The 25402-nt window shown below is 42.2% G+C and overlaps 3 protein-coding genes across 6 annotated transcripts; 1 reads left to right on the forward strand and 2 right to left on the reverse strand.

The window, feature by feature from the left end:
* Nucleotides 1–184: 184 nt before the first annotated feature.
* On the reverse strand, nt 185–5279 carry LOC136344140 (anillin-like). Of its 4 annotated transcripts, none has more exons than XM_066291325.1 (7): nt 5020–5279; nt 4474–4611; nt 4032–4282; nt 2448–2890; nt 2203–2393; nt 938–1555; nt 185–881 (listed from the first exon to the last, which is right to left on the reverse strand). In XM_066291325.1, the coding sequence occupies exons 1-7, from the start codon at nt 5066–5068 to the stop codon at nt 520–522; spliced, it is 2052 nt and encodes a 683-aa protein (XP_066147422.1). In that variant the 5' UTR covers nt 5069–5279; the 3' UTR covers nt 185–519. The 4 variants fall into 4 exon arrangements, with proteins under 4 accessions (XP_066147422.1, XP_066147414.1, XP_066147406.1 ...); XM_066291317.1 differs by lacking the exon at nt 5020–5279 and adding an exon at nt 4702–4903 and having other exon boundaries at nt 4047–4282; XM_066291309.1 differs by lacking the exon at nt 5020–5279 and adding an exon at nt 4702–4903 and having other exon boundaries at nt 2451–2890.
* A 1202-nt stretch (nt 5280–6481) lies between these two features.
* On the reverse strand, nt 6482–21134 carry LOC136344173 (serine protease inhibitor dipetalogastin). The gene is made up of 8 exons (XM_066291381.1): nt 20860–21134; nt 8953–9084; nt 8756–8903; nt 8543–8704; nt 8093–8401; nt 7765–8043; nt 7301–7477; nt 6482–7240 (listed from the first exon to the last, which is right to left on the reverse strand). Exons 1-8 carry the CDS (start codon nt 20942–20944, stop codon nt 7006–7008), a joined length of 1527 nt encoding a protein of 508 aa, XP_066147478.1. The 5' UTR covers nt 20945–21134; the 3' UTR covers nt 6482–7005.
* Nucleotides 9746–14684, forward strand: LOC136344167 (uncharacterized). The gene is made up of 3 exons (XM_066291369.1): nt 9746–10955; nt 13841–14300; nt 14353–14684. Exons 2-3 carry the CDS (start codon nt 13998–14000, stop codon nt 14626–14628), a joined length of 579 nt encoding a protein of 192 aa, XP_066147466.1. The 5' UTR covers nt 9746–10955; nt 13841–13997; the 3' UTR covers nt 14629–14684.
* Nucleotides 21135–25402: the final 4268 nt, after the last annotated feature.

Consider the following 25402-nt stretch of genomic DNA (forward strand, 5'->3'; position numbering starts at 1 on the left):
TGAAAGCTGTCTGAGGGGTTTATGTGCTAGCTAAGTATAGCTCTGAACTTCAAAAATAAATATAATACCAGGAGGGCAAAATAAGAAAGCAGACAGTTCTGATTATGAATTATTCTTTGGTTTCCTTATATATTTACCGCGCCCCGTATAGTGTGCTAGCAGTATGGGGATGAGGTCCGTCGAGTAAACTTTTCTTGACTGTCACATTTATTATTGCCAAATTATACATCTCTTTAAGATATTTTAATATTGTCACGAAGGTAATTGAAATTTGGACCGTAAAGAAAATAACAAAGGGATTTCCCTTTCCCTTTTTTAACATCACTTAATAAAACGCAAATTATCACTAATTTTTGGACACACAGAACACTTTTACCTACAGGTCAAGTCCTATACTCTAGGTAGTACTTTAGTGTTCTATACTTTCGGTAGAACTTAAACGTAATAATATAAAAACTAAACATATATACCTGCAAACACTTTAGGAGGTACGTCATAACAAACTCAACAGTTTACTTTTTATAAGGAACTGACCATGTCGCCGCGTTTTTCCGGGTCTAATCCCTGGCAGTTCCAAGCACTTAAGGTACCAATAACGAAGTTAATATCTCCCAGCCAGCGCTTTTTTTCCTCGCTGCTATCAAAGGCCAGAAAGTAATTCACCACTTCCTCTTCTTCTTTCCCCTTGATGAGAAGACTCAAAGATTTGGATCGGGGGCAGATGCTTCGGTCTGCAGGGCGGCATGGTTCTAGGGCCAATTTCAAGCTCACGTTGCCAATAGGGCTGCAGCAGAATTCTTCTGAGGGGTAGTTCCAGTATTTGAGTTCGGCTCCGTCCAGAACGCACCAACGTCTGTTCCAGAGCAAGTGCCCTTTGTCTTCTGGAAATAAATGTGTTGAATCCTGAGGTTGAGTAATTTTTCTCTGTAATGCTCACCAAAACCAATGGTCAAGAAGTCGCTGGTCCTGTTGGTCAAGATAACATTTCCCTTCAAAGAACAGGTGAAAAATCCCTCTAGTGATGAGCTCAAGGGCACATTCCTCATCCGAAAATGCCCTTTCTGCAGCTCTCCACAATCTATAGTGCAAGACCCACACAAATTAAAAGATGAAGCTTTGATGGTGGAAATGTTGTCCACCAACAGATTCTTTCTTTGCGATTTATAATGGTGACGATTCAGATGAAACAGCCCCTTAGGGGAAGGGCAAGCCTTGTTAGTTTTAACTCCCTCGTGCCCTTGCTTCACCCTGATAGAATAAACAGCAACGCGCACCGCTGAATCGTTACGCAGACCAGTCAATTTGAACGGTTTGTCGGGCTTGACCTCGCCGTTTATATTGGCTTGAAGGACTTTGCTGGCCAGTACTGTCCGACCGCTGCTGACCACTATGACGAAATGTTCGTCGAAGTCGTTGGGTTCGCGTTCGTCACTGTAGTTGTCACTCTTAATGTAAAAGACGAGATTAGAGATTTCCATCACAGCCGAGTAGGTTTGGAAGAGATCGGTATATTCGGGGGCGTTGAGGGCTGTTTGGATGAGCTCTTTCTGGCAGGCTAAATAGATCGGGAAACCGGTTTTAATCCCCCGCAATAAAATTGTTAGTATCGTTTCAGATGAACCTCTAATATTTTTTAAGATCCCTAAGTATCAGAACTGATCCCCTATATTTTAGTTGATAAAACTCAAAGTACGACACTCATTAAGTCCCTGATTAAGTTCAAAACGTTATCATTTTAGAGGGTAACTCAAAACATTCCCAAGCTCCACATACTGATTCTGAATTTGAGGCATCAGTTTCAGGGTTACAGCACTAATTGTGAGTCCAGTGTTCTCCTGATAAACCCCTGATTACATTAAAAATATCTAGGGGTCCTGGTTGGTGTTGAATCATAAGGCCTCTCATTAAGCCATCAAAATATTATATACAGAGTAGAATGTATGTTTTCTTGATTTGATGTCGTTAACAACGTTAAAAAACTTTAATGTTTTTCATTCGTTTTTCTCGATAATAGATCATTCTCGAGAAAAACGACATTTCAATTAACTAGGAAAATCTAATTAGAGTGGTTGAGGAAGTTTGACAACCTTGTTGAAGCTTTTTAAATTAGTTTTGATATGGCTCCTCTTAAAACATTCACGCCTGAATCTAACGATGTTGCCGCTAGTATTGAAAAATTAGTGAAGAGAACTTAGTACTTACAAGCAACTAGCAATATCTTCTCTGCTTCGATATATTCGGGACTGGCCAAATCTTTAGTGTTTCGGCAATAGACAAGGGCCTTTGACACCTGGAAAATTATCCCATTCTGCACATAGAGTTCTTGCATCAAGTTCTCATCAGAGGTACTGTAGTCTGGAGAATAAGACTGGCATCTCTCTCGGTTTTTGATCCTAGAAGACGCTTCGTGAATGTTGTATTTATAGAGCTTTATATGTGGTGATTACTGCTGTTTTTTAGTGTCGTCCAAGTGTTCCCTGAAAGAGCATGCTCTTCGGAAGCTCTTTCTCACAGTGCAGCAAAAAGATCCAGCTCTAGCTAATAAATTTGTATTGCTGCTTGACATGTCTGCCAAAGATGAGTCTGTTGTAATGTTTCCAAATGCAGTTTTGAGAAATTTCTCAGGATCGTACTCAATGCTGGTATCGTTGGTGCTGCTCATAGCAGAATCAGGAAGCCATTCTTCTGTGGTGTTCTTGTTGAGGTCATCGGTGGAGCGCAGAAAGTTCAAGTTTTCCTGTAGTGGGAAGTCGGAAAATTGGATGTTTTCCCCTTGGAGGCTACTGTTTGAGGTGGTGGCGTCGTCGGTACTGCGCGATTCTCTGGAGAGTCGTCTATGGTAAATGCGGGTGATGTAGTGCGATATTTTGTCCTGGTACTTTTGATTCACCTGAGGAGCAAGAGTCTTTAAGGTACCCGATGTGACAATTCGATTCAGATATTTCAGAGATTTATTTAAGGGCAGAGCTGAAAGGCACTTAAAAACGAACGTTCACTACTCTACACTTTTCGATCACGTTTTGCAGTACCTAAGCACCTTAAAAACAGCGAGTAACTATCTACCAAGGAATATTCGCTATAGGAATATCATTCGGAAGCAGTGTCGGATTGTGCGTATTTGTCTATTTGGTTTATTGCCCTTCTCAGACTACGAGGCATCATTTCGGTGTCTGGTAAAAAGGGCGTTTATCGGTTTTAATTGTGGACCGCAACATTGGGTCGAACGCCTCAACTCTGGGTCGGCAGATTCGTATAAACTAGCGTTCAGAATGGTACCATGGTAAATTTGAAACGGTCGAATGATATAGATATGTATTCGTTTGTAAATATTTAAACTTGCGCCCTTCAAGAGCCTGGAAATTGGGTTTTCGTATATGCAGTGAAATCTTAGAAAAACATGTGAAGATCCCATCGTGGAATTTTTTCAATTTTCCGGGGAAATTGAATTATATTTGGGGAAGATTACGCTTTTGAGAGAACCATTTTAATTCTCTAAAACGCCTGAAAGAGCCCGGTTTTTCTGGCTCCATTGAGTATATTGAGTTTTTCCAGTTCAAAAGCTTGCAAATTGGCATTTTACGCATACGTGGAAAACGTTGGAAAATATCCAATAATGTTTTTTTGAAAAATTACGTTTTTCGAACATTTTCGAAAACATAAACAAAGTTCTAGGAGGTTTACAGTTTAAATATTAATTGATCAGAAATCAGGGTCGGATCACGGAAAATTTCAATAGCGGGGCTAAATCGGCTCAAAATCACTTCTACATTATATATAGTAGTTAAACGAGTAATCATAGTCGCACTGGGAGATACCTTAAAAGGTAATTAAATCGGAATCCTCAATATAATTTTAGAAAAAAGTCGTATTGGCATTACGTCACTAATCATATACAGAGAGTCACGTGCAGATGCTTCATTAAAAGTTCAGGGTTGTAATTGCATATATTTAAAAAAAGTCGCTGCCAGGGGCGTCCTGAAAATCCTGCCATAGCTCCGCCCTTCCATCGAATAAACAGCATGCATATTTACATTTTTTACATTTACCAGGTCGTACACGACCGCTGCGTCATTGCATGACGTTTCGGCGCTTCGGCTCCTCAGGAGCGCTCGCTTCCCCATAAGAATTTTCGGTTTAGCGGGGCATTCCGACTGAGTGGAACTTTTCAGGCTCAAATTCGACTCCTGAGACCCTCCGAATTCATTGCAGAACAATTCCAGGCGTTTCTGGATCGTCAGGGTCTCGCTGAGATCCGGTTTATGGGGGGTCGAGGTCGCTGGTTCTGAAATTGCTCATAATATTCAACGAGATGTAGAGCGTTTCGTATGGAAGTGGAGTTTTAGCGTCTCGACCATCGAGATAATTGTTTTGAAGATGCGGCCCCGCAAAGGCTCAAATATTTCGGAGGCCGATGGTGGTTGCTATTGCGAGACACGGCGAAAGTAATTTTCGAAAGTTTTAACAACCTCTTACCGTTGCATAGGCTTATGGGTGTCAATGGAGGGGTGATCGCGTTGTGGTCAAAGGGAACAATGTTGTTTGAGCCGGACCTGGACGTGGAGATGCACAGGGACGGCTGTGAGGCTATGTCCGACATTCTGATGGGTGTGACTGAAATACGGAAAGTTCTCTATAATTTTCTATTAAAACGAAATAAACAGCGCCCTCATAGATTTCTCTTATTGTTCGTGAGATACTTACAAGGGATATCAGGTATGTCCTGTATCTTATGCAGCATATCCTTCACTAGCAGCTTTATCTGGTCCATATTGAATATTTCATCAATTAACAGTAAAAACAATGAACTTTAAACACTTGATAAATTACCATAACGTTTTATAGAAAGATTAACCGACAGTTTGTCATACGAAACTGCGTCCTCGGGTTGAAATAAATCGAGGCAAAAGTTTCTTTTGACTACAAAAATGCGTACAAAAACTTTGTTGATTTAGACCCTTCCTGGGGCGGTATTTAGCATAAAATTAGATTTATTTAGTAGGTAATTGGCATATTTCTTACCTGCAGTTTTTTCCCCACTTGCATGCACCATAGTGCTCTTGTTTACCATCGACTAATGGTGATTACGGGGTGGTAAACACACCAAAGTCCTTATCGGACCCTTATTATCAAAACCACTTACACACTATCACCACTATACTGTAATATTTCTTATTTGGTATAACCATGTAACTGGGTCGTGATACGTGGATATTTACCCCAAGACCACGGGTTTTCGTCTAAACTAATGGATATTTAAAGCTGCTAAATCTAGACTGTCTCAGTTTGCGAATTTTCGTCTACATGGGAGCGATGTTTGATTTAGCCCGCACCTCTGGCAATTAATCCTTTTATCGACTGTTAAAGTGCCATTCAATAGCCGGTTTTAAGGCTAATCTTGAGATAACTGATTGTGTCGGGTGTCGTCTTAAATGTAGACACAAACCTTAAGGCTTAAATTGAGAATTTAGTGGCCAAAAAGCGATTGAAACTAATGGATTGTCAGATACTAGCGGGGACCGAGTTAACCCCCTTTGGCCTAGTTTATGGAGCACAAAAAAAATTGCGATATCATCTTAAGGGGTATCAAAACCGTGAAGTTATTTTCAAATCCACTTGCCCGCCGTCTCGTTGTTCTCTGTGATTTTATCAATCGCGTCTGGGAGGTTCCTTCCTAAAATGTGAGTGAAGATTAAGTGAAGATCGAGCTATCTCCAAGTGGAAAAAGTGAAGAAGATTAGTGAATCATCCTCTTCGATTAATTTGGAAAGAACTCTGCACGTTTCCTTTAACGAAAAGCATCTGGTTATTAAGGCGAATTTGTGAATGTCTTTCATTCAAACACGTGTGAAGATCACTCAGTTCCTAAAGGAAGAACATGACGTAGAGCAGTGTAATTCTCCAGGTCTTCGTGCGTCTGCTTAAAATCTTAAGAGAAATATTTAGGAACTTCCTGCTTCAAATTTGTGCGGAAATGACGAGGGGTAGGGCTGACTGTAGGAGAGCAAGATGAAGCAGAGCAGCGCGTGCACTTCTTCAGTTAATCTGAAATGAACCTGCACAGTTACTTGGCCGAAGATTTACGTAAATTTTAAGAACATTTAGGAGTATATTTCGTCAAATGCCCGAGATTAATGGAAGATTCGGCCGTTTAATTGAAGAACCCGAACCTGAATGAACCTGAGATTTACCTGAGTAGACCCTGAGCGGTTTGCAGTGGTTCTTCAAAGGAAAATGGCATGAATCTTTTTCTGGGAAATTCAGCGTTCTCTACATAAAGCGGGTAAGGCGGCAAAATTTGACTTTTCCTTGCGATCATGTGACCCAAATTGACGCTGCTTCTTAATGAAAAATGCGTGAATCGTAGGAGGGATTTGGGAATGTTCGGATTGAAGTACACGTGAAGATAAAGTGCAGATTCAGCTCAGATTCGAGTATTCAGGAACGAGCACTTTATCTCCAAAAAGAAAGAAATTACAACCGATATGGGATAAAAGTTTACTATCGAAAAATAGTTACTTTTTTAGCACGACAATAATCTCCTAACAATTAAAATATGACTTAAGGCTAAGAAAATAAATTAATACATTAAACTACGAAATTATTCGCTACATATTGGCACAATAAATACATGATTTATTTCTAATAAAAAAGGAATAGCATGACCAAAAATTGAAAATAATAGGACACTGGTAAGAAGCGGAATCATCGAGCACCTCATCAAAATGGTAACCACCCTCATTTTCAAAAAGAAGAAAAAAACAGTGTTGCCAATTTTATTATTATTCCCCCCTTCCAGACTCAAACACACAAATCTACTAAACATATCACACAAGATGCCTATTGACGTTGACTATCTTGGCGCCACCTGACTGTCGTAGGAAGAAGCAAAACATCTCTGACGCCATCTAGTAATTAACAGCGATAATCGCTTCGCGCCCCAACAGCGGGAATTGCAGTCAACGCCAACAAAGCCCTACATAATCCCCTACCACTTCTCAAGCCCTTTTAGTAAAGATAATTCTTGGGAATTTCATCCACGGGGTCTGCACATGTTCCCATGTGCTTCATGTTGACCAGAGACCTGGATCTGCAATTTTCTATGTCTAGGAAGCAGTTGTTGCTGTAGGTCATATTGTCAGTACCGCAGACAGGGTCGTAGTAAGGGGGGCAGATTTTCTGACAGCCCCTGAATAAAAATCCTGCGATGCATCTTTTCATTGGCACCACAAATACGTGCTTTCTGCAATAATCGTTTTAAGAGGTAGAGCTTTGAAATTGGAGGATATTAGGAGGTGCTTACCCACAGTTGTTTCTCTTCATCTCACATTCGCTGCGATAGATTTTGTTGTCAGAACCGCACACAAAGTTCCTGTCGTCTGGGCATTTTTCGTTGCAGGCCGCAGTGGTGCGACAATGTTGTAGAGGTACTTCGATGACCAGCTGACCGCAGGTCTCTCTTTTCAGGTGACATTTTGATCTACAAAATCGGAATTTAGTTTTTTAAAGTTTGAGATGCCCCTGTAAATTCTTTGGACATTGAAGTCTGCTGCGTGAACGCGTGATTTTTCGGATAAATAACAAATTCAAACCGAGTATCTTTGATGTTTTGGTGAGTGCTCTGCTATGCTAAAATCGCATGGGAACCCCTAGGCATCTACTCAGTTCCTTCGAAGCCTTACAGCCCCCTAAGCACCAATGTATCTAACATGAGTGCGAGGGCGTAACACAGAGCTGCGTTTTTCTGGAAAAAGGATTAGAGCTTACTTGTAGACATTTCCATCGCTGCCGCACACTGGGTCTTCTTCAACGTTGTTGTCGCAATCATTGGGACATTGGTCCTCTTTGAGATTCGTACAGTTTCCCAAGTGCGCGAACTGCACCCCTTTGATACAAGTAGCCAAGTTGAGGTGGCACTCATTGATGTAAGTGCGGGCGTCGTTGCCGCAGACAGGGTCGCTGTCGCTGCCGCACTTGGTCTTCAGACACTTAGTCAGGCGGTTTTTGCACCTGTCGAAGTCCACTTTGACGACGCGACGAATATTCCTGATATTTCTGATGTTGGACATGTGCGAATGGATTGTTTCCGACTTACCCGCAGTTGATCATCTTTAACTCGCACTCGCTCTGATAGATGTAGCCATCAGAGCCGCATGTAGGCTTTTCCACTTCGCCTGCGCAACCCGCCGGGCAGGTACTGCCTTGCGAAGTGCGCTCTTGACCGCCGCAGTACGCCATCGGCACTTCGAAAATATGTTTTCCGCAATTTTTGGATTTCATTTTGCACACGGTGGTGTAGACTTTTCCATCGGAGCCGCAAGCAGGTCTGGCATTGCGCCAGCAGCTCTCTCTGCAATGTCTTGTGGTTTGGCAGTACTTCTTGTTAGTTTTTACCACTCCTTGACTGTAAGGAGTATTAAGCAATTAAAATACAAGTGTGGAAACATTTCGAAATTTCGCGTCCATAAACAGGGACCTGAAATATCTCTCTGCCTAATTGTTTTTTAATTATAATGGTGCTTTAGAAAAGAGAAGAATGAGTTACCCGCAGGTGAGCAGCTTCATCTGGCAGGTACTCTTGTAGACATTCCCATCACTGCCGCAGATTGGTCCATCTAGAGGGGCTTGGCGGCAGTCCACTGGGCAGTTTTCGCGGTGAGCGCTTATGTTATTGCATGGGCCCAAATGAGAGAGATCTATGCCTAATCTAAAAACAATTTTCAAGCTTAAAACCTCCCCAAAATTACTGCATGCCTACCTGCAGATTTCTACTTGAAGCATACATCTGTTGAGGTAGGTGCGACCGTCAGTCCCGCAAACCGGGTCTTTTTCAGAGCCGCATTTATGTTCGCACTTAGACCCTGCGTGGCGCTGACACAGACCTGGATCTGAGCTCAATTTCACTCCTAAAAATTCAAATATAGACGGTTGTAGAGTTTTAGGGGGTCTAATTGCCTTTGCCACAGGTTTTCTTCTTCATCTCGCAAATATTCGGGTAGATAATTCCGTCAGACCCGCATACCGGGTCTCCATAGGCGTTCTGCTGGCAAATCCTCGGACAAGCAGCGTTCCGCAACGCTCCAGTCTCTGTAAAAATAAAATTTATAATACCGGATGAGTCGAGCTCACGACCGAGGTTGGGAGGGCAAAAGCAGTTCGCGGTTACCTACCAAGAAGCCGAGGAAATCGCGGCATAAATCATATTCGACCTAGGTGGCTCGAGAGGCACCGGAATCTCGCCGATCGTATCTGACATGAAAATCTTGTTTCCGTATCGTTTATCGAGGAGTCTCCTGCTTTATTAGCACGAATATTACCTGCCACAGGTCATTAATAACGAATTCAATCAAGAATATCAGAAAATTGTTCTGGAAGTAAGTGAAAGTCCCTATTATGAAGGATTCTGTGATCGGCTATGAGATGGCGCCATGGTTAATTTTGATGATAACCGTACAGTGTTGCCGTCTCAACCCTGGCAGCAAATTGAAAACCCCTAATGCGAAGATACGACAGTCAGTTTCGAGATGGTCCCATTGATTTCTTGCAGTGGTGCGCCGTTATAAAAAAAATAAAAAATAAAACGTTGGCCCGAAGAATCAAAATCAAGGTCGAAAAGTAAGTTCTACTTCGCTCAAGGAGTCATAACAAATATCATTGAATTACGTGTTCTTTATCTGGCTTCATTTATGCAGAATAAAGAAGAAAAACCCGCTTGTAAAGCTGTAATTTTATTTTCGCTTTAGTATGGAGCCCAACTAGGGGTCGAAAAGTTAGTCTATAGAGATGATGACGTATGACTGACAAGTGGAGGATCTCGCTCATGGAGGGCTCTATCAAATTTGAGATGAAGTTCCCTCTAGTTAAGGGAAGGCGCACTTCCTTTAGCTGAGCAATGCCGTGATTTTTAGGTGCTCAGAGACCCACCATGTACGGATTTGTAGAAACAACGCATTTCTGTTGATTTCGTGCCCGTTGATGCTGGTCGCAGTTGATTTGGGCGCTGCGCCGCGTGCAAATTTTCGCAAATTCAGAGATTTAGTGCATTTCCAATGATTTGAGAGGCGCAGTGACCTTTCACGGCTCTCGTTCAATGGCGGCGCTTCCCGTTTCCTGGTCATGCTCGGACAGGTACGTGGTTTCCATCACTGCGGCCCGCGCGACCTCCCGATTCAGCTCTGGTCGATTTTCAATTTCTAGCATCTCCATTAGCATAATGCGGAGTGGACGCACGCTTGAATTATTTATTTGCTCGTAAAACTTTTGATGGGACATGCCAGCGTCGGGGCGAACGAACCCGTGCTAGGCGAACTGTGACGAGGACGTTCTCAGGATATAAATTCAATTATGGTCGTTGTATTAATAGGCAATTTGGGAAAAAAACGCGGGCTATTAAATAACAGGACTTTCTAAAATTGTCGTATGGATGTGTGTGTGTGTGTGTGTGTGTGTGTCTGCGTGTGTGTGATATGGCGGTACCGCAAGCGCGTCCTTGTTAAGGCTGTGACCCGGTACCACGAAAAACTCGCTTTCAGCCAGTTTAAGTAGGCACTGGTGATGACTGGCCTTTTTTCGAGGCTATAATTAGCGAGTTAGTGTGATTACGGCTTGTTATGTTTTTTTGTCGAGTTCGTCATTGATAGGCAGGACAGCAGGGAAATAACAGGAAATCAGTTGACCGTTGCTGCTACCGAAAACGAGTTCTATGGGCCTTCGGCGTCTTCGAGAACACCCAATTATTGTTATTTGACGTTACCGATCCGTTTAATTTAAGCCAAGAGTGGCCGCCCAACAACAGGTGGCCGATAAACCATTTTTTCATCTCTATTACGGACCGCGAATCGAGATTAACTGGTCCACTTTAATCGGTGTCAGGATGAGAATGTTTCACTAGTTATAGTATACAATTCATACGCAAAACCTTCTACCCACAGCGGGCAATATGAAGCTAATCCATCAAGGTAATTTTGAAGCCTTAACATTCCTCTTCAAGTGAGACGAATTTTTTAAATAGAAATTGTTATAAATCGGTGTGCTATAGCAGATTTAACAGAGAAAAGCCTGAAATTCCTTGACATTTTGCCATTATTTGTTTTATGAATTATTCATTCCACTGCGCGCAATTTGTACTAAAACCATTTACTAGGTGGTTCTCAAGCCCCAAGTTTCCTCTTTCAGTGACCTTAATGATGTGCATACAAATTCTTACAAATAGGCCAGCCACAGGAGGTTTAAGACCGAAAAGTCTAGAACTGGTAGATTTTTTACCATTAATTGTCTGACGAATCTGTCTAACCACTGCGTGCAGGTTGGGTCAAGTTAGTTCAATCTGCGCCTGGGTGCTGCAAGTGCGTCTGCTTAAACAGGCGGGTGATAAGGAATTTAAGAGGGAAATGTTTGGTTTCTGAGAAATTTCGGATTTTATTGATAGCGCACGCTTGAGTCCATCGCTGTGCCTAAGTGGACGATGAATATGAAATTCCAATGTTTTCCACGATTTTTCAATATTCGATTAAATTAAATTTTATTTTATGGATTTCTGGCAGTGAGCGCATTTTGGGTTCCTGAAGGCACACTGTGACTGTGAGAATTTTTCTTAATATGAACAAAAATACATTTTTTTTTATAAAAAAATACCGTGCAAACAGATAGTACCTTGGAAATCGCGGGTTTGCTGCAGTCAAATAAATCAGAAATCCTGTTGCAGGCATCACAAAACACTTTCAATTTAGAAACGTGCACATGGGAAAATTATGAAATTGTGTCTATGAAGTACTAAATGTTTAGGCAAGAATACTGCGTGGACGTACCGACAGCACCTCACAAGCTGCGGCCTCTCCGAAGTAAGCAACACGCAAATCTTATGGCAAACACCAAGAACATTAATAATTAAAAAAATCGTAAATTAATTTGTTCCGAAATTGTGACTGTGGGAATTCCTGCGACACACGACAGCACTATGCTCTTCTTGATGCGAAATATTTATCCTTTTCTTCATCTTAAAGACCCAAAATATACTCCCTCGCTTCGCACAAATAGGAGCAAACCACGGCAGATTCGTTAACCATTTAATGCATTTAATCTCGGCCATGAAGACCCGGATTCTTCATGCCACAAGTCTGTTTTTTTATCTAAAAATCGCAGAAAAGAAATGAGGCAACGAACAGATCGTGTGAACGTCTGAAGAAGCAGAAGAAGAGCAAATTGGGCAGAACCAAAAAAACTTGTTTTTCGCCCTCGATTGAATTCGCAGGCTCGTTAAGGCCAATTTGGAGTCGGCTATAGTACAAAACGAAACTTTGCTGAGCCCAATTTGACGGTCTATAACGTGGAAGATGAAAAGGAAAAAGTCCAGTCGAGGGTCAATGTTCCACTTGTAGAGAGATTGTGCATTGAAATTAGACCATCTAGTGGCGAAAATATTAGTTCTAAGACAAATGATAGGCAATATATGTTAAAGTCTTTGTCAATTGTCTTTAAGTTTTAAAGTGTATTGTACAAACGTTCGTGCTGCCACCTGTAGACGACTGTAAATCAAAGCCTCTGATTAATGTAAAGATAACGAGATCGCGCGCCTGTTCCGGATGCCACTTTAAGGCGGCAATAGAACGTAAATTACGCTCCGGATTAAGTGCGTATCGCCTTGATCTGAATGTTTTTTCGTCGTCTGCCATGTTTTTTCCTATGGCCAGCCCCATTTACTACTGCCTCTAATTTGTCTCAGTAATTGTTCTAATTGCCCGTAGTACCGCTTAACGGTACCTTCGCGTACTTCCACACGCGCCCATTACGGTAATGGTTCATTTAATATTAATAACTACCGAAAATACGATGCAATCGTCGTAATAACATCCCACAAAGAAAATCGTTAACGAAATGACTATAATGATATTCGCGCTAATGGGAGACCTCATTGTTGGAGCGTTTGTTGTCGAAATCGAAGATGTTGATTGAATTCCGCTATGTGATCTTTGTGTCCACCTTGTTGCAGAGGGTCAAGCCTAAATGGCTCAGTTGGGTCATGGACTTGATCTTTTGGATGGGGCTTTTAGGTGTCGTAATGTGGAATTGTCTCAATTCACTGCTGAACAAGAGATTGGGTATTTTCGTAACGATGTTCAAAATTTTCTTAATTTTCCTATGCTATTTGCGACTGGTTTTCATGCAACTGATTCTGCGAAAATATTACCAGTCCTTGATAGAGTGGTTTACTACGTAAGTACTCTAAGGGCCAACAGTGAGAAAAATTGCTCTTGAAGCCGTTTTAAGTTGGCGCTTTAAATGTCAAACAACCGTGGCGAATGTTTACAATTAAGTCCGTTAATCCCAGTCTTCCAATGTGACAACACGAAAAAATATGATGGTTGACAGATGAGAGATTTGTCAGAGATGATAAGTGACAAAAAACTCCATTTGACACATGACAGAACTAATTTGGTTATTGACTATGAATTATAAAATTTTGACAGCCGCCATTCGCCGTACTCGACAGTTGAGGAAATTGTTTCATGAGACGAAATATATACGGAAATTGAGTTAATAGTGTTTATGGTATTGAAAAAAGATTTCTGAATTAGCTCAATTTCATTTCTAGTGTTTTGTCTAATTTTTAAAAACTTAAGTTGGCCCAACAGACAGTTTAGGCACTTAATTATTTAACTTTTGTAGTGAAATAGCTTATGTTAACTTCCTCTGGATTAGGAAACCCATACACGGTCATTCACAACTTAATGAAGACAAGTCAATCTACCGACCAATCATTGAAATATTTTCCAAATTCCCAAAGAACAATGTTCCTTTTCTCCTAAATCTCGTTTTCCCCATGTTAACAAAACCCCTTTTTCAGGGAACCGTCTTGTTCTGTCCGAAGAAACTGGCCCTTCTGCTTCACCTTCGTCCTCGCTCACCTCTTCTACGTCCTCAGCAAACTCAGTACTCTAAGCTATAAACTCTTTGAGGACTACGGTAGCATCCTTATCACCGACTACTTCGCCGTTATCCACATGCTTCTCGCCTTCATCTATTTGGACGTTCTCAAAAAGAAAACTGAGGACCGGATGCTGCTCTTCAGACAGCAGTGTCTTCGTGCCCGAACTGGCTGGGGCGTCACTGAATTATGGGCTTCTGAGACTTTAGACCTCACTATTCTGAAGTCGATTCAGCTCTTCCAAAAGCTCTTTGGTGCGCAGCTGATGTTCCATCTTTGGATTTTGATTTGTTGGCTCGCCCTTTCGTACTCGAACAAATTGGGCTTCAGCAAGAGTGATCAGGTGCTGATTTTGGGTTGTGGAATCCTCAATTTAGCAGTAAGTCTTTGTAGTTTCACGGGGAATGTGATGGTTTTGTTTTTACTCGCAGGTGCTGCTTTATGGCCTCACGGAGAAGTGCCTGAGCTTGCGCGGCCACATGACAAGTCTGATTGCGCTTATAAATGAGATTGTCGAGTATCTTAGCGCGAGTGAAGAGACCAGCGCAGCGGCGCAGAATTTGAAGCGCAGCTTGACCACTTTGAGGAATTTAATTGAGATGCAGAGACCTTATTTTTCGGCTTTGGGTGTGTTTGAGGTGGAGCACGACCTCCTCCTCGTGGTTTTCATTTACAGCATATCCTGCCACTTGGTCATGCTCAACTAAAGAATGAAGAGTTGTATGAAGTTGAGTTTTTGATTAGGGTACAGAGATTGAAGTAGTTCGGGAAGGAGCCGGAGCTCACGCGAAAAATCGAGGATAGTTGGGTGCACAACCCTGAGATGGCGCCACTTTTCTTCAGTTCGCGACAAAAGGGCTTACCGCGTGAGTTTTAAAGCTCAAAACGAATCGTTTAGACGCCAGAACTGTATACCCGCTGTGATCCATCAAAATTCCTCTTCAGCTGAAGCGCACAGAGAGATAATTACCCCGCAATTATCTGCGATGCAACGACAACAAGCTCCTTACCGTCATTTAGCAGGCAGGCTGTAACAGTAACGATATTTCTCTAATCACGCCTGTTATAACTGTGGTTAATAACCAACTGCAACTCTGACCAACTCACTGGTACTTTGTTGATCTAGAGGCCGTAAATTCCCCTGTAAAGTTCCTAATGTAGGCGCAAAAGTTTCAATAATTCCGTGATGCGTGTCTAGTCTGAGAAATTACATCATCTGAGACGCTGTCGTTACGTCTGCTTCACTTATTGCTTAAAAATATGCCCAAAGTCACGAAAACTAACGGTTTACGGACATTTCGGGCCAGGGGTGATCCAGTTATGCCATGTACGAGCAAATCCCGCTTCCTCATCCTTGTACCGGTAATAAAACGTGCAAAACCATTTTTAAAAGTCTTGACCCCTGGTGGCTAACTGTTATGTTGTGGCGGACGAGCCAACAGCCTTTGTGTTGTAATTCTGCACTATTTAGTTCCGGAATCAGATGCCTTTAAGGCACTTAGGTGAACTGAAACTGAAGGAATCCACGAAGAGGCATATGCGTAAGCATATTCGATTACCGCAGAACTTGCTGGGACGTTCTAGAAGGTCTATGGTATTGTAGAAGAACTGTCGTGACATGAAAGTGTCTCTACAGGGGGTTTTCGCACATGTGTCGGAAAATGAAGGGCGCGATTCTTCCGCTCGTTATGGGAAAAAAAGTTCCCACTGACATGGGTCCACAAACGCACCGTTGTCGAGATACAGGGTGTCAGAAGACAGTCTTTTCAGCTTTTTGACCATAACTCAGGAATCGTTTGAGATACAAAATTCAGATTTTGCACACCCATTATCATTAATATTAGTTACGTTCCGAGCGCTACTTTAATTTTTTCCCATATGCCAGAGGCGGAGATTTAAGGTTTGCGCTAGTTTTAGAATCACAACAATTGTTAAATGGTAATGCAGGTCTCCAACGTGCGTCTTAGCGAATGCCGCACCCGTCCGAAAATACTCGGAGTGTTGCGGATCGTATTGCCGCACGCAATAATGCGATCCCTCAGTTCTTCGACGGTATTAATTGGTGTAGTGTAAAATAAACTTTTTAAGATCTGGGAATCGAGGAGATGAGGCCTGTGGTCCAAATGTTGCGATTTAGAAACGCTAGTTTTAGAGTAAAAAATTGGCGCAAAAAAATATCATGCAACCCTACAATCTCCGCCTCTGGCGCATGGAAAAAAACTGCTCAAACCGTAACTAATACTAATGATATTAGGTGTATAAAATCTGAATTCTGTATCTCCAACGACTCTTGAGACATCGTCAAAATAACTGAGGAAAAAAACTGCATTTTGACACCCTGTATCTCGAAAACGATGCGTTTGGGGTCCCATGTTATTGGGAACTTTTTTCGTGCACTGAGCTACAGAATCACACCCTTCATTTTCCGACACATGTTTTGAAACACCCTGTATCTTCCTAGAACCTTGAGTTCTAAGTGTTAGATTTTCCCCGCTCCCAGGATCAGAGGAAAGAAGTTGCAGGGAAAAGTTCCCGGGACGAAGAGAATTTAGACAATGAAGGAAAAAGTTTCAATCGCAAGTCAGAGGGAAACCGTCCATTTAAATGATATTAGACTGGAAAAATCACCCCGAATGATCCGAAGACACTGCTGGCGACCGAAGCGTAGACGCCCGGTTTACGTCACGAAAACTCACTTGTAGGAATTCATTCGCGGAAGTGGTCCCAACAAATAAGGCCAATTTTTTAGCGTCCGCGTCCCTGACACGAGATCGCACGCCCTTGTTGGCCAATCAGCTGCTCTCTCCGGCGGACGGAAGCAAATTGGCCTAGTTCCGACCTTGCAATTTCCCTGTCTGAAACATACACTTAAATGTAACAAATTACTGCTTGCACGAGTGTAATTTCGCATCTCCGCGGTCATCGAGAGCACACAGATATGCCTAATAATATAGGTTGGGATTTCTCATAGGTGAGCAGCGGATATCAGCACGGCTCCCCTTCAATTTTGGTTAAATTAGGGCCAAACCGAATCTGACCCAAAGCGATATCAGTCGGATTGATCTTGCCCCGTTTAAGCGAAAGCCGCACCGTACTTGGTATGCGGTGTATGGGCTTTGGGTCACGACGAATTGTTAAACGCCACATTCACATAAATTACCGGGCACGTACCGTTCTGGGCTGGTTGCAGTTCGGTGCTTTCACCCATTTATTATTCGACAATTGGAAACAAAGCGGCGAGGGAGAAAGCGTGATTTTTCATCCCGTTTGATCATGGGGGCAACACTTTCCTTCCTGCGTAGGTCAACGAAAGTAAACACTTTGCAGAGACATCTTAAAAGATATGTAGGCAGTCCATTATACATTTTAAAGGGAGCGTGGGCTCAAGTGGGTTTCGATGCTACCGAAGAGATGCTTCGCCAATTAACAATAGGAGTTTTGAAGGCAAATTCGAAATTTGCGGTCGTAAAAGGCTCGAGGATGCTGTCGGGCGCCTACTTCTCACGCAAATTACTGTAAAACATTGTCTTTTCGTGTGCAGCATAATGATTAGTGTCTCTGTTAGAAAGCAGTCTTGTCCTAGATCAGCACTATGCCTTACAATACAAAGATACGCTCTGAAAACGTAACATTGTAGTTCTAACTATTCTGAGTTGACACGTGAAAACCCCTAAACACTCCCCACGAACCGGTTTTGACGTGCCTCAAATTGGGAACGTCTAAAACTGAATCCGTAAAAATTCTGCTTTCGATCGGACACCTTGGGCCTGCATAGACGAGATGGAAATTATTGCTGTTTTCGGATTATCTTCTAAACTCGAAAAAAGTTTTCTTCCCTCTGATTGTTCTAAATGTTGCAGGTGAAAATCGTTACTCGTTACTTTGGTATGTCAACGCCAGAGGAAGCTGCTAGAGGCCCTTTTTCGAACTTGAAAACTAGAGGGTATTTCTCTATTGAATTAGAGGTAGACAACATGATTCTACCACATGTTCTAGTTACTCGAAGTTCTTTTGGTGTAGGAGAAAAACTCCTAAACAACGGAACTACTGGGATCTAATTTTTAAAAGCGCTCAAAATATCGAAAATTGTCCATGTTTAAAGAGCTTCTATGACGTTCTATATATCTTTCGAAGTTCAGATTATTGTCTCCTAACGATCGATAAAATTCTTATATCTTCTTAGATGTATCTATAGAACCTTATAGGCCACCCTAGAATATTTGAGAAACTATCAGACCCTTCAAATAAATTTTTTCTATTTATCCAAAGTGATATCGAAAAATTTTTCTTTAAATTTTTTGGCCGATTCAGACATGTAAATCGCGATTTTGGGGAGTGCTCTATTTGCTCTCATTTATCCAGTATAATTGAAGAAGTCCCTAAATTACTCTCTAAGTCCACTTTAAAGAGAGAAAGAGAAAGTTAGTGCCGCCCAATTATGTTACTCTAAAATTGAAAAATTTTGGGTGGCGACCCAAAGACGATTTACACAAGTGCGTTACTTTCAGATGGCGCAGGTTAGGTCTCCGAGAATGACAGACGACAGTTCCTAAATGACAGTGACATACGTATCCTCCAGAAGGTGAAATTTATATTTATCTACCCCCATAAGACCGCTCTGGCAACACTGTCGCTCACTAGCAGTCCAATTGCACCCACCTCCGCACCCGTTTGCTATAAATAACCCAGTCGTAGCTACCGGCAAGTCGTCGGTCGTTGCCGGCTGACAATTAAGAAATTCCCCCCGTTTCAGCTTTATCTGCATCGTTCAATCGAACCGCTGGCAATTTATAACGTCCAGCACGCTCGCCGGGTTCCCGGTGCACCCCTATTCCGCCGGAGTAATTGGAGTAAACACCTGGTCGGCAATTAGTACTACCGAGTGGTACCGTCGAAGCGGGTAATAATAATTGCGAGCGAAAGCACCCAGGTAGGACGGATATTAATTGAGAAATATGGCGCCGAATCGAGTAGCAGAGGAAGATGGCGGCAATACCAGGTGGAAGTTGTTATTGCGGGCATAAACTTGAGATGGTTTAAGGATTGATAAAATGAATTTAAGTGTTACTACACCGTATCTGACAAACTTGGTTTGTTAAATGTTAAATTTGACTTGTAAATGAAACTTCATTTATCTTATGTCAGAATTCATTTGTCAAATGTCAGAATTCATTTGTCAAATGTCAGCTTTCATTTGTTCAATGTCAGATTTCATTTTTCGAACGTCAGAAAATAAGGGTATTCTCCTATTTATTGTTAATTAAGTTCTGCAGCGATGGCACCATAAATTTCTCGCCTTTAACCGTTCTGATATCATACATTCACTCTTGATCGATGGTCTGAACTGCGATAGTACTCGTGGTACTACATCATTTATGCCTCGGTTGCCGTGAACTTTGACTTGAAACATTTAATGTCTCTATAAGAAATGTTGGATCGCCTTCTGTGTTACTTTACGATTTTAGTGCAATAATTAGATTAATGTTTGTTATGAATTAAAAAAATATACACATGTGTCAAAGAATAAACCAGGACCGCATTATATGTAAATTATTCAATGGAAAAAGAGATTAAAAACCATATTAGGCAACTAGAAATTAAAAAAAAATTTATGACTTTTTAGAACATATGCTGCGCCACTGCCAACTTGTTAGTCACAAATCTGAATGTTTATTCTACAGATCTGAAAGTCTGAAAGAATGAGAGAGACCACCAGGGTTGTATCATAAGGAGGCGTGTAAAAAAGAAAGGACACTTAAATTAAGTTACACAGCTACATAAAAAATGCAAAACTGCCATTAGACTAAAGCGACGCCACTGTTATTTTTGAAGTGCGAAAGTTTTCCTCTATATCTATTACGCTAGAAGAGGAACCACGGGCGGATCGCAATGCCAAAAATGGCTGTGACTCGTGTTACAGATGCCCTGTTTGCTTGGAGGAATTAATTAATCTGAACCCCCTAAGGAATTAATAAAAGCCCTTTGGAATCTACCACGAAAATTTTCTTAAAAATACATAATGGATATAAAAAGTGTTTTGGAGAAATGGACCAATCTGAAAAGTACGAAGAACTTTCCCTAGGGAACGTAAGGAATTCATTAAAATTGTTTTATATATTTTATATCCTGTCTATGGGTATTCACTTAGGGGAGGAAACTATCTTAAAAACTCCAGAAAACATCAGCCGAATTGATTAAGAACCCCGAACACCATCCCCTAAGGAATTTCATAACAAAAATGTTGCTTCGTACAGAGGGAACATACCCACTTTAGAGCCTTTAACTAATCTGAAACTTAAAGAACGTTCCCTAAGGAACATCATGCATTTATGACGATCGTCTTGGTTTTATCTCATGTCAGTAGAGGTTCCCTGAGGGTACTAAATTATCTTGGCAAGGCTAAAAAATGTCGCCGAGAGCGTTGAGAATTTCGGGGAACATTCTCTAAGGAGTGCCGAATATGCTTTAAAATAGGAAATCCCTTGTAACAGTGAATTAATCGGAAAGCTCCAAAAATATTCCCTAATGAATGTGGCAACATTTTGAAAATCGCTGAAAGTAGGGACTTCTGTTATACACATGTTGAAAATTAGTGTAAATTGCCTTGCGCATGTACTATTTCTTTAGGGGAACCGACAAAAATATCCCCTAAGGAATCTTAAAGTGCTTGAGAGAACCTAAGGAAAATTACCGACGTACAGCATATTCTTTTTTATATGAAGGAAGTACCTCAAAGTGGCTCACAATGCACCGGAGATAACTGAAAACACTTAAGCAGAGAATGAAGAATAAATTACCCCAGCGTCATGTCTTACAAAGTTACAGAAACTGGTTCACCCCCCGTGGTTCCAATGCACCTTGTCGCCATTCCGAAATTACCCGAAACCCTCCCTCACGGTAACGTTCAAAACTGATGCACCGAGAACTGTGTGACTTACCCTGGATTTGAAGGGAACCCAAAAAGACGAGGAAGACCCCGAGTACCTTGCCAGAGGCGCGTCCTCGCCGACGAACTTGGTGCATCTCTTTCTTTGAAGTCAAGTTCAAGTTCGCACTTTAAACCGTGGAAGTGCACTGGTACGACGTCCACAGTGGCAATCTGTGGTACCCGAAACGCACGCCGATTCGGTGGACGAACGTTCACCGACTGCCTCGTCGTTCGTCGCCGAAGAACAAGAACTGCTTTGGCCTATATTCCCATGGGGATAGTGAGTGCATCTGCACATCGATTGATTGTGGCGATGATGAAGAAAAATCTTCTCTTGGTCACTTGACAGACATTCGGCGCGCCCCGTTATATCAATAACCCTGTTTCAGGCGCTTGTAGTGCTCTAAGGCCGTTTAGTGGGGAAATAGTAATGAGGCGGGATGGTGCGTATGTCTGCCTAATTATCGAATTGTTTTTGGTAAGAAGGGGCATTTTAGGCCGACGATTGAGGCTGAGTTGAGTTCGATTTCATTAATTCCAGTAATTGAGCTGAAGCATCAGAATACCGTTTCAGCTCAATTACTTCTCCTGTAAGGCATTGTATCGCGTTGGAAATGTGGAGCGGCAGGCAGAGAACCATATCGATCAGCTTAAACGTTACTAGTGACCCGCCCGCACGTACCTGACGGTACTATTTAACTGACACAAATTTTGGGAGCTCTATGCCACTTATAGCCCGGAACTCAGTAATCTACATATATAATACATTTCATCACTGATATCCTCCACGACCCATAATCCATTTGTAACCGTGAACTTTCCTTGTAAGAACGAAATATCAGGGAGAGCCCTATAATACATTCCGTCACTTGCAATTTTTTCGCTACGTCACCGGCTAGAGGCGTGCGCCCCTGACTTAATCAGATTAACATAAGATTTTCAACAGTTTTGTAGAACCACGTAATTTACTTATGTAACCTGAAAGCCAACAAGTTACATTGTGCATTGTGTGAGTAATGATTTAGCAAAATTCTTCCGGAAAACTCTGTCGCTGCTGTATTTTCGAATGCCGCACGCCTCTGACTTTAATTAGGTTGACGTGAAATTTTCTGCACTTTTGGAGCGCTGCCTGAGAACAGACCAACACTGAACAGTATTGGCCGTACATCTCAACGTTTGGCGCTGTGGCTGTGTCACACCCTCATACCGCACGCCCCTCGTTTTAGACAGATTTACACGAAATGGTCAGCATTTTTCGAGATATGTTGTTGGCCCCAGCAAGGCCTAACTATTGATATAGCGTTTCTGCACGTTTATAATTTTTTTAACTCATCTTTATAATCAATTTGAAACGTAAAACTCACTTTCCCAATTTTAAGCATTCCGGGGGTACTTGCAACGCTCGCACCCAGCCGCATATGACAAATTTATTGTACAAACTGAATTCGTCCACACCCACTTAATAATGATTAAACGTTCAGCTCTTTGACTGAGTTTACATAGGAGTCGTATAGCGTCAGAGGGATTAATGACTGGTCACCGGGATATAAAGTCTTTATTCCCGCTGACCGATTAAGTTACACATGTTCTCTGGGCAACTTGTTCGACCATTATAGCCCACAATATCGCGATCTACGTCGTTGTCGGCTGCCGCTTCGTCTCATTACGCAGCCACTGCTAACCAACCTTGAATTTGGCATTTGAAGCAATTTTTGAAGTTCATTAAGATTTACGCTCTAACTCACCTCATCATTGGTAATGGAGAAAATCATATTCGCATTTGGTAACCATTATTCTCTCGGGAGACTTGCGCCCTCGCCTGCGGGACGTAAACGTCTCCCTTAGGGAATAATGGCCATTATTCCTTGAGGAGACTTGCGCTCCTCGATTGCTGCGCAACAGCCATCATAAAATGCTAGTATTTTTGAAGGTAAACCCTCGTCAAGTTTACTAATGCAAGTGCCTGTCCAATAACTATATCAAGTATTTATACGAATGTCCCGAAACCCGCGACGTTGTCAGTAGCTGGCGTCACTTTCTGAGGTCCAGAATTCCCCGTTACCTTTTTTTATGGATATTAAGTCCTAGTAATTCAATAATTACTGTAAATTCGCATATATGCTTCTCCACCTTTGTTGTTTCTCGGCAAACATCGAATTATCGAGAACTCATAATCGATTGTTTGATTTGTGCAGGTTACGCGGTTACGCCAGAGGTTACTGATGTGATTGAAACATGAATATGTTTTGGAAATTGTTGTTAAATCTATTGATTAATTGTCAAAACTAATGCGTTTATTTGTTTATTGAGACATTATTTTTTTGGGTCATGTCTCGATTAACTAAGGGAATTGGGTCGGGTCGACTCGGAGTGAACCGGTACCATTTTGATTCGTCTCATTGAGCAATTGCCGAAGAGAATTCGAAACAGGGTTCAACTCGCTAACTCGCAAATTTTCGGCTCAGAGTCCGTACCAAGCTCATCGCTCCCTCGCTTTTATCTAATATCACCCAAACTTACCGCAAGTGATTACCTCCCTTTCCTCCCGACGCCCGTATCACCACTGCCATAGGACGTTACCCTCTTTCACCCAAACATTCCTGTACCTCATGCGTTCGAGACAAAAGCATGAAAAGAAGTGCATTCTTTCAAGACATTTTAAGGCCAGATTTAGAGATTCGCGCAGCTGCCGCATTGCAAATAATGAGATATATATCAAAAGAAAATGCGGATGACAGTGGCGTTGTATACTGTGGAGATGGTATCACGTGTGGAGTAATTGCGTTGAACGAAAGCTGCGCAATGACGGCATATCTGTCGCAACCACCTGCGGTGCAGGAGTCCCTGCGCATCAGCCCTTAACCATCTCGCCAAAGAGCGGTGCAAGGCGCGTGGCGCAGAGCCGCAGCACCGCAGCGCCGTGACGCCGCGCTGCGGCCCATTTGTGGATTTTTTAAGTCAGATTTGTTATCTGTTTTTCTCATATCTTTGCGTGAAATTAAATTCTTTTAATTGCCATAACCGAACTGTAGTTTTACTGCTTAGTTCGAGGCGACCCACTTGGCTAGTAGGTGAAGTGCGCTCGCGTCCGCCACGAGATTTCCGACTTTATGGTCTTTGGTATAAAATGGAAAGTTCGCGTGATTGATGTACTCGGTCGCAGTGGCACAGCGGTGGTCTCGCAGGAGTCTTGAACGCATCCGAAATGGGATAAAATTGAAAAATTGATGGAAAAGGTCGAAACTGGGGCAGAGTGTGTCGAAGCACCACATTCCTTCACATCCGTATCTAATTAGAATAAAATGTTTTATTACAAGTTAGATTGTTGCAGAGGATCGGCTCTCGACCGGAAAACTGATTAATTTGACCATAAAGTCGCAAAAAGGGGCTTATTGATTATCGATTTGTCTTGCTGAGAAAATAGCTGTTTAATATTTTTGCCGGGCAGAGATTTAAAAACGGTCGCGCGGATCTAAATCTGTCCGTCGCGGAGATCATTAAAACCCAATTGCGTCCATTGCAATTGAATATGCATTAACTTCTCGATAATTCAAATTAATAATCAGCGCTAAGTGCGCCGGCTTCCTTTCCACTGCGCGAACGGCAAAAAAATTGCTTAAAGGCGCGTTGCGTTGCTACTTATCATTCAGAAAGGTCATTTTTAAAACCCACTTTTGTTGACTGATTAATTGATTGATTATAGAATTATCAGCGGGTAATTAACGCAAAGGGGGTAAGTGCGCCGACACGCACAAAGTCGCATTCTTTAAAATTACTGACGATTAAATATCGCTGTCAAGTGGCTGAGAAATTGCGGTAATTGATTAGGATTCGCTTAATTGGACACTAAAATGTCGTGTGCAGTTAAAAAACCACTACAAGTCCCCATTAGGTGTCTTTGAGTCAAAGAAAGCGGCATGGCAACAGCCGAGCGTTTATTTACTAAATCCCTTGAGCGGTTTCGCTAGAAATCATTTTCCACCATATCCACGGTTCGTCTCCAAATTCGTGTCACGTGACCCCGCTCGGTCCAGTTGGTTTTCCTGAAACATTCGACGGGACGATGTTCACCTGCAACGTGCCACCAGCAGATCCGTCCAGCTGTTCAAAGCCCCCCCCTGAGGTATCCACGGCAACCGAGTGAATATTGAATGTTTCTAACGCAGCCTCCATCGAGATCGGTCCGGTTGTCGCGCTGTGGTTAGGGATAACTGAACAGCTGCAAGCCGACCATCAAATTTAGCTACGGGCCGATCTACTGACGTTATGAAATCCACGTAAAAGTTCAGTGGCGCGCGTACCTTTGTCAGTAAATTTCTATTAATTTATCCAGTCGTGTCGTAACGATTTTTCATAAATTTTGTTGCAGCGTCGGAACGTTCGGAGGCTTCACGGCTGCAGTTCTACGAACTATTTCGCCCGAGTTGGATTTTAAATTGCGATATGTGCTGCGGCAATTTGCGTCGTTTCGCTACGCCCCTGGAGTTTGCCAGTAGGGTTACTAGAACTGCCAGTTTCTTAAGGGGGGCAGGCTCTGAATGAAACTGCTCTCA

Source organism: Euwallacea fornicatus, chromosome 2 (assembly GCF_040115645.1).
Source record: "Euwallacea fornicatus isolate EFF26 chromosome 2, ASM4011564v1, whole genome shotgun sequence".
NCBI classification, from domain to species: Eukaryota; Metazoa; Arthropoda; class Insecta; order Coleoptera; family Curculionidae; genus Euwallacea; species Euwallacea fornicatus.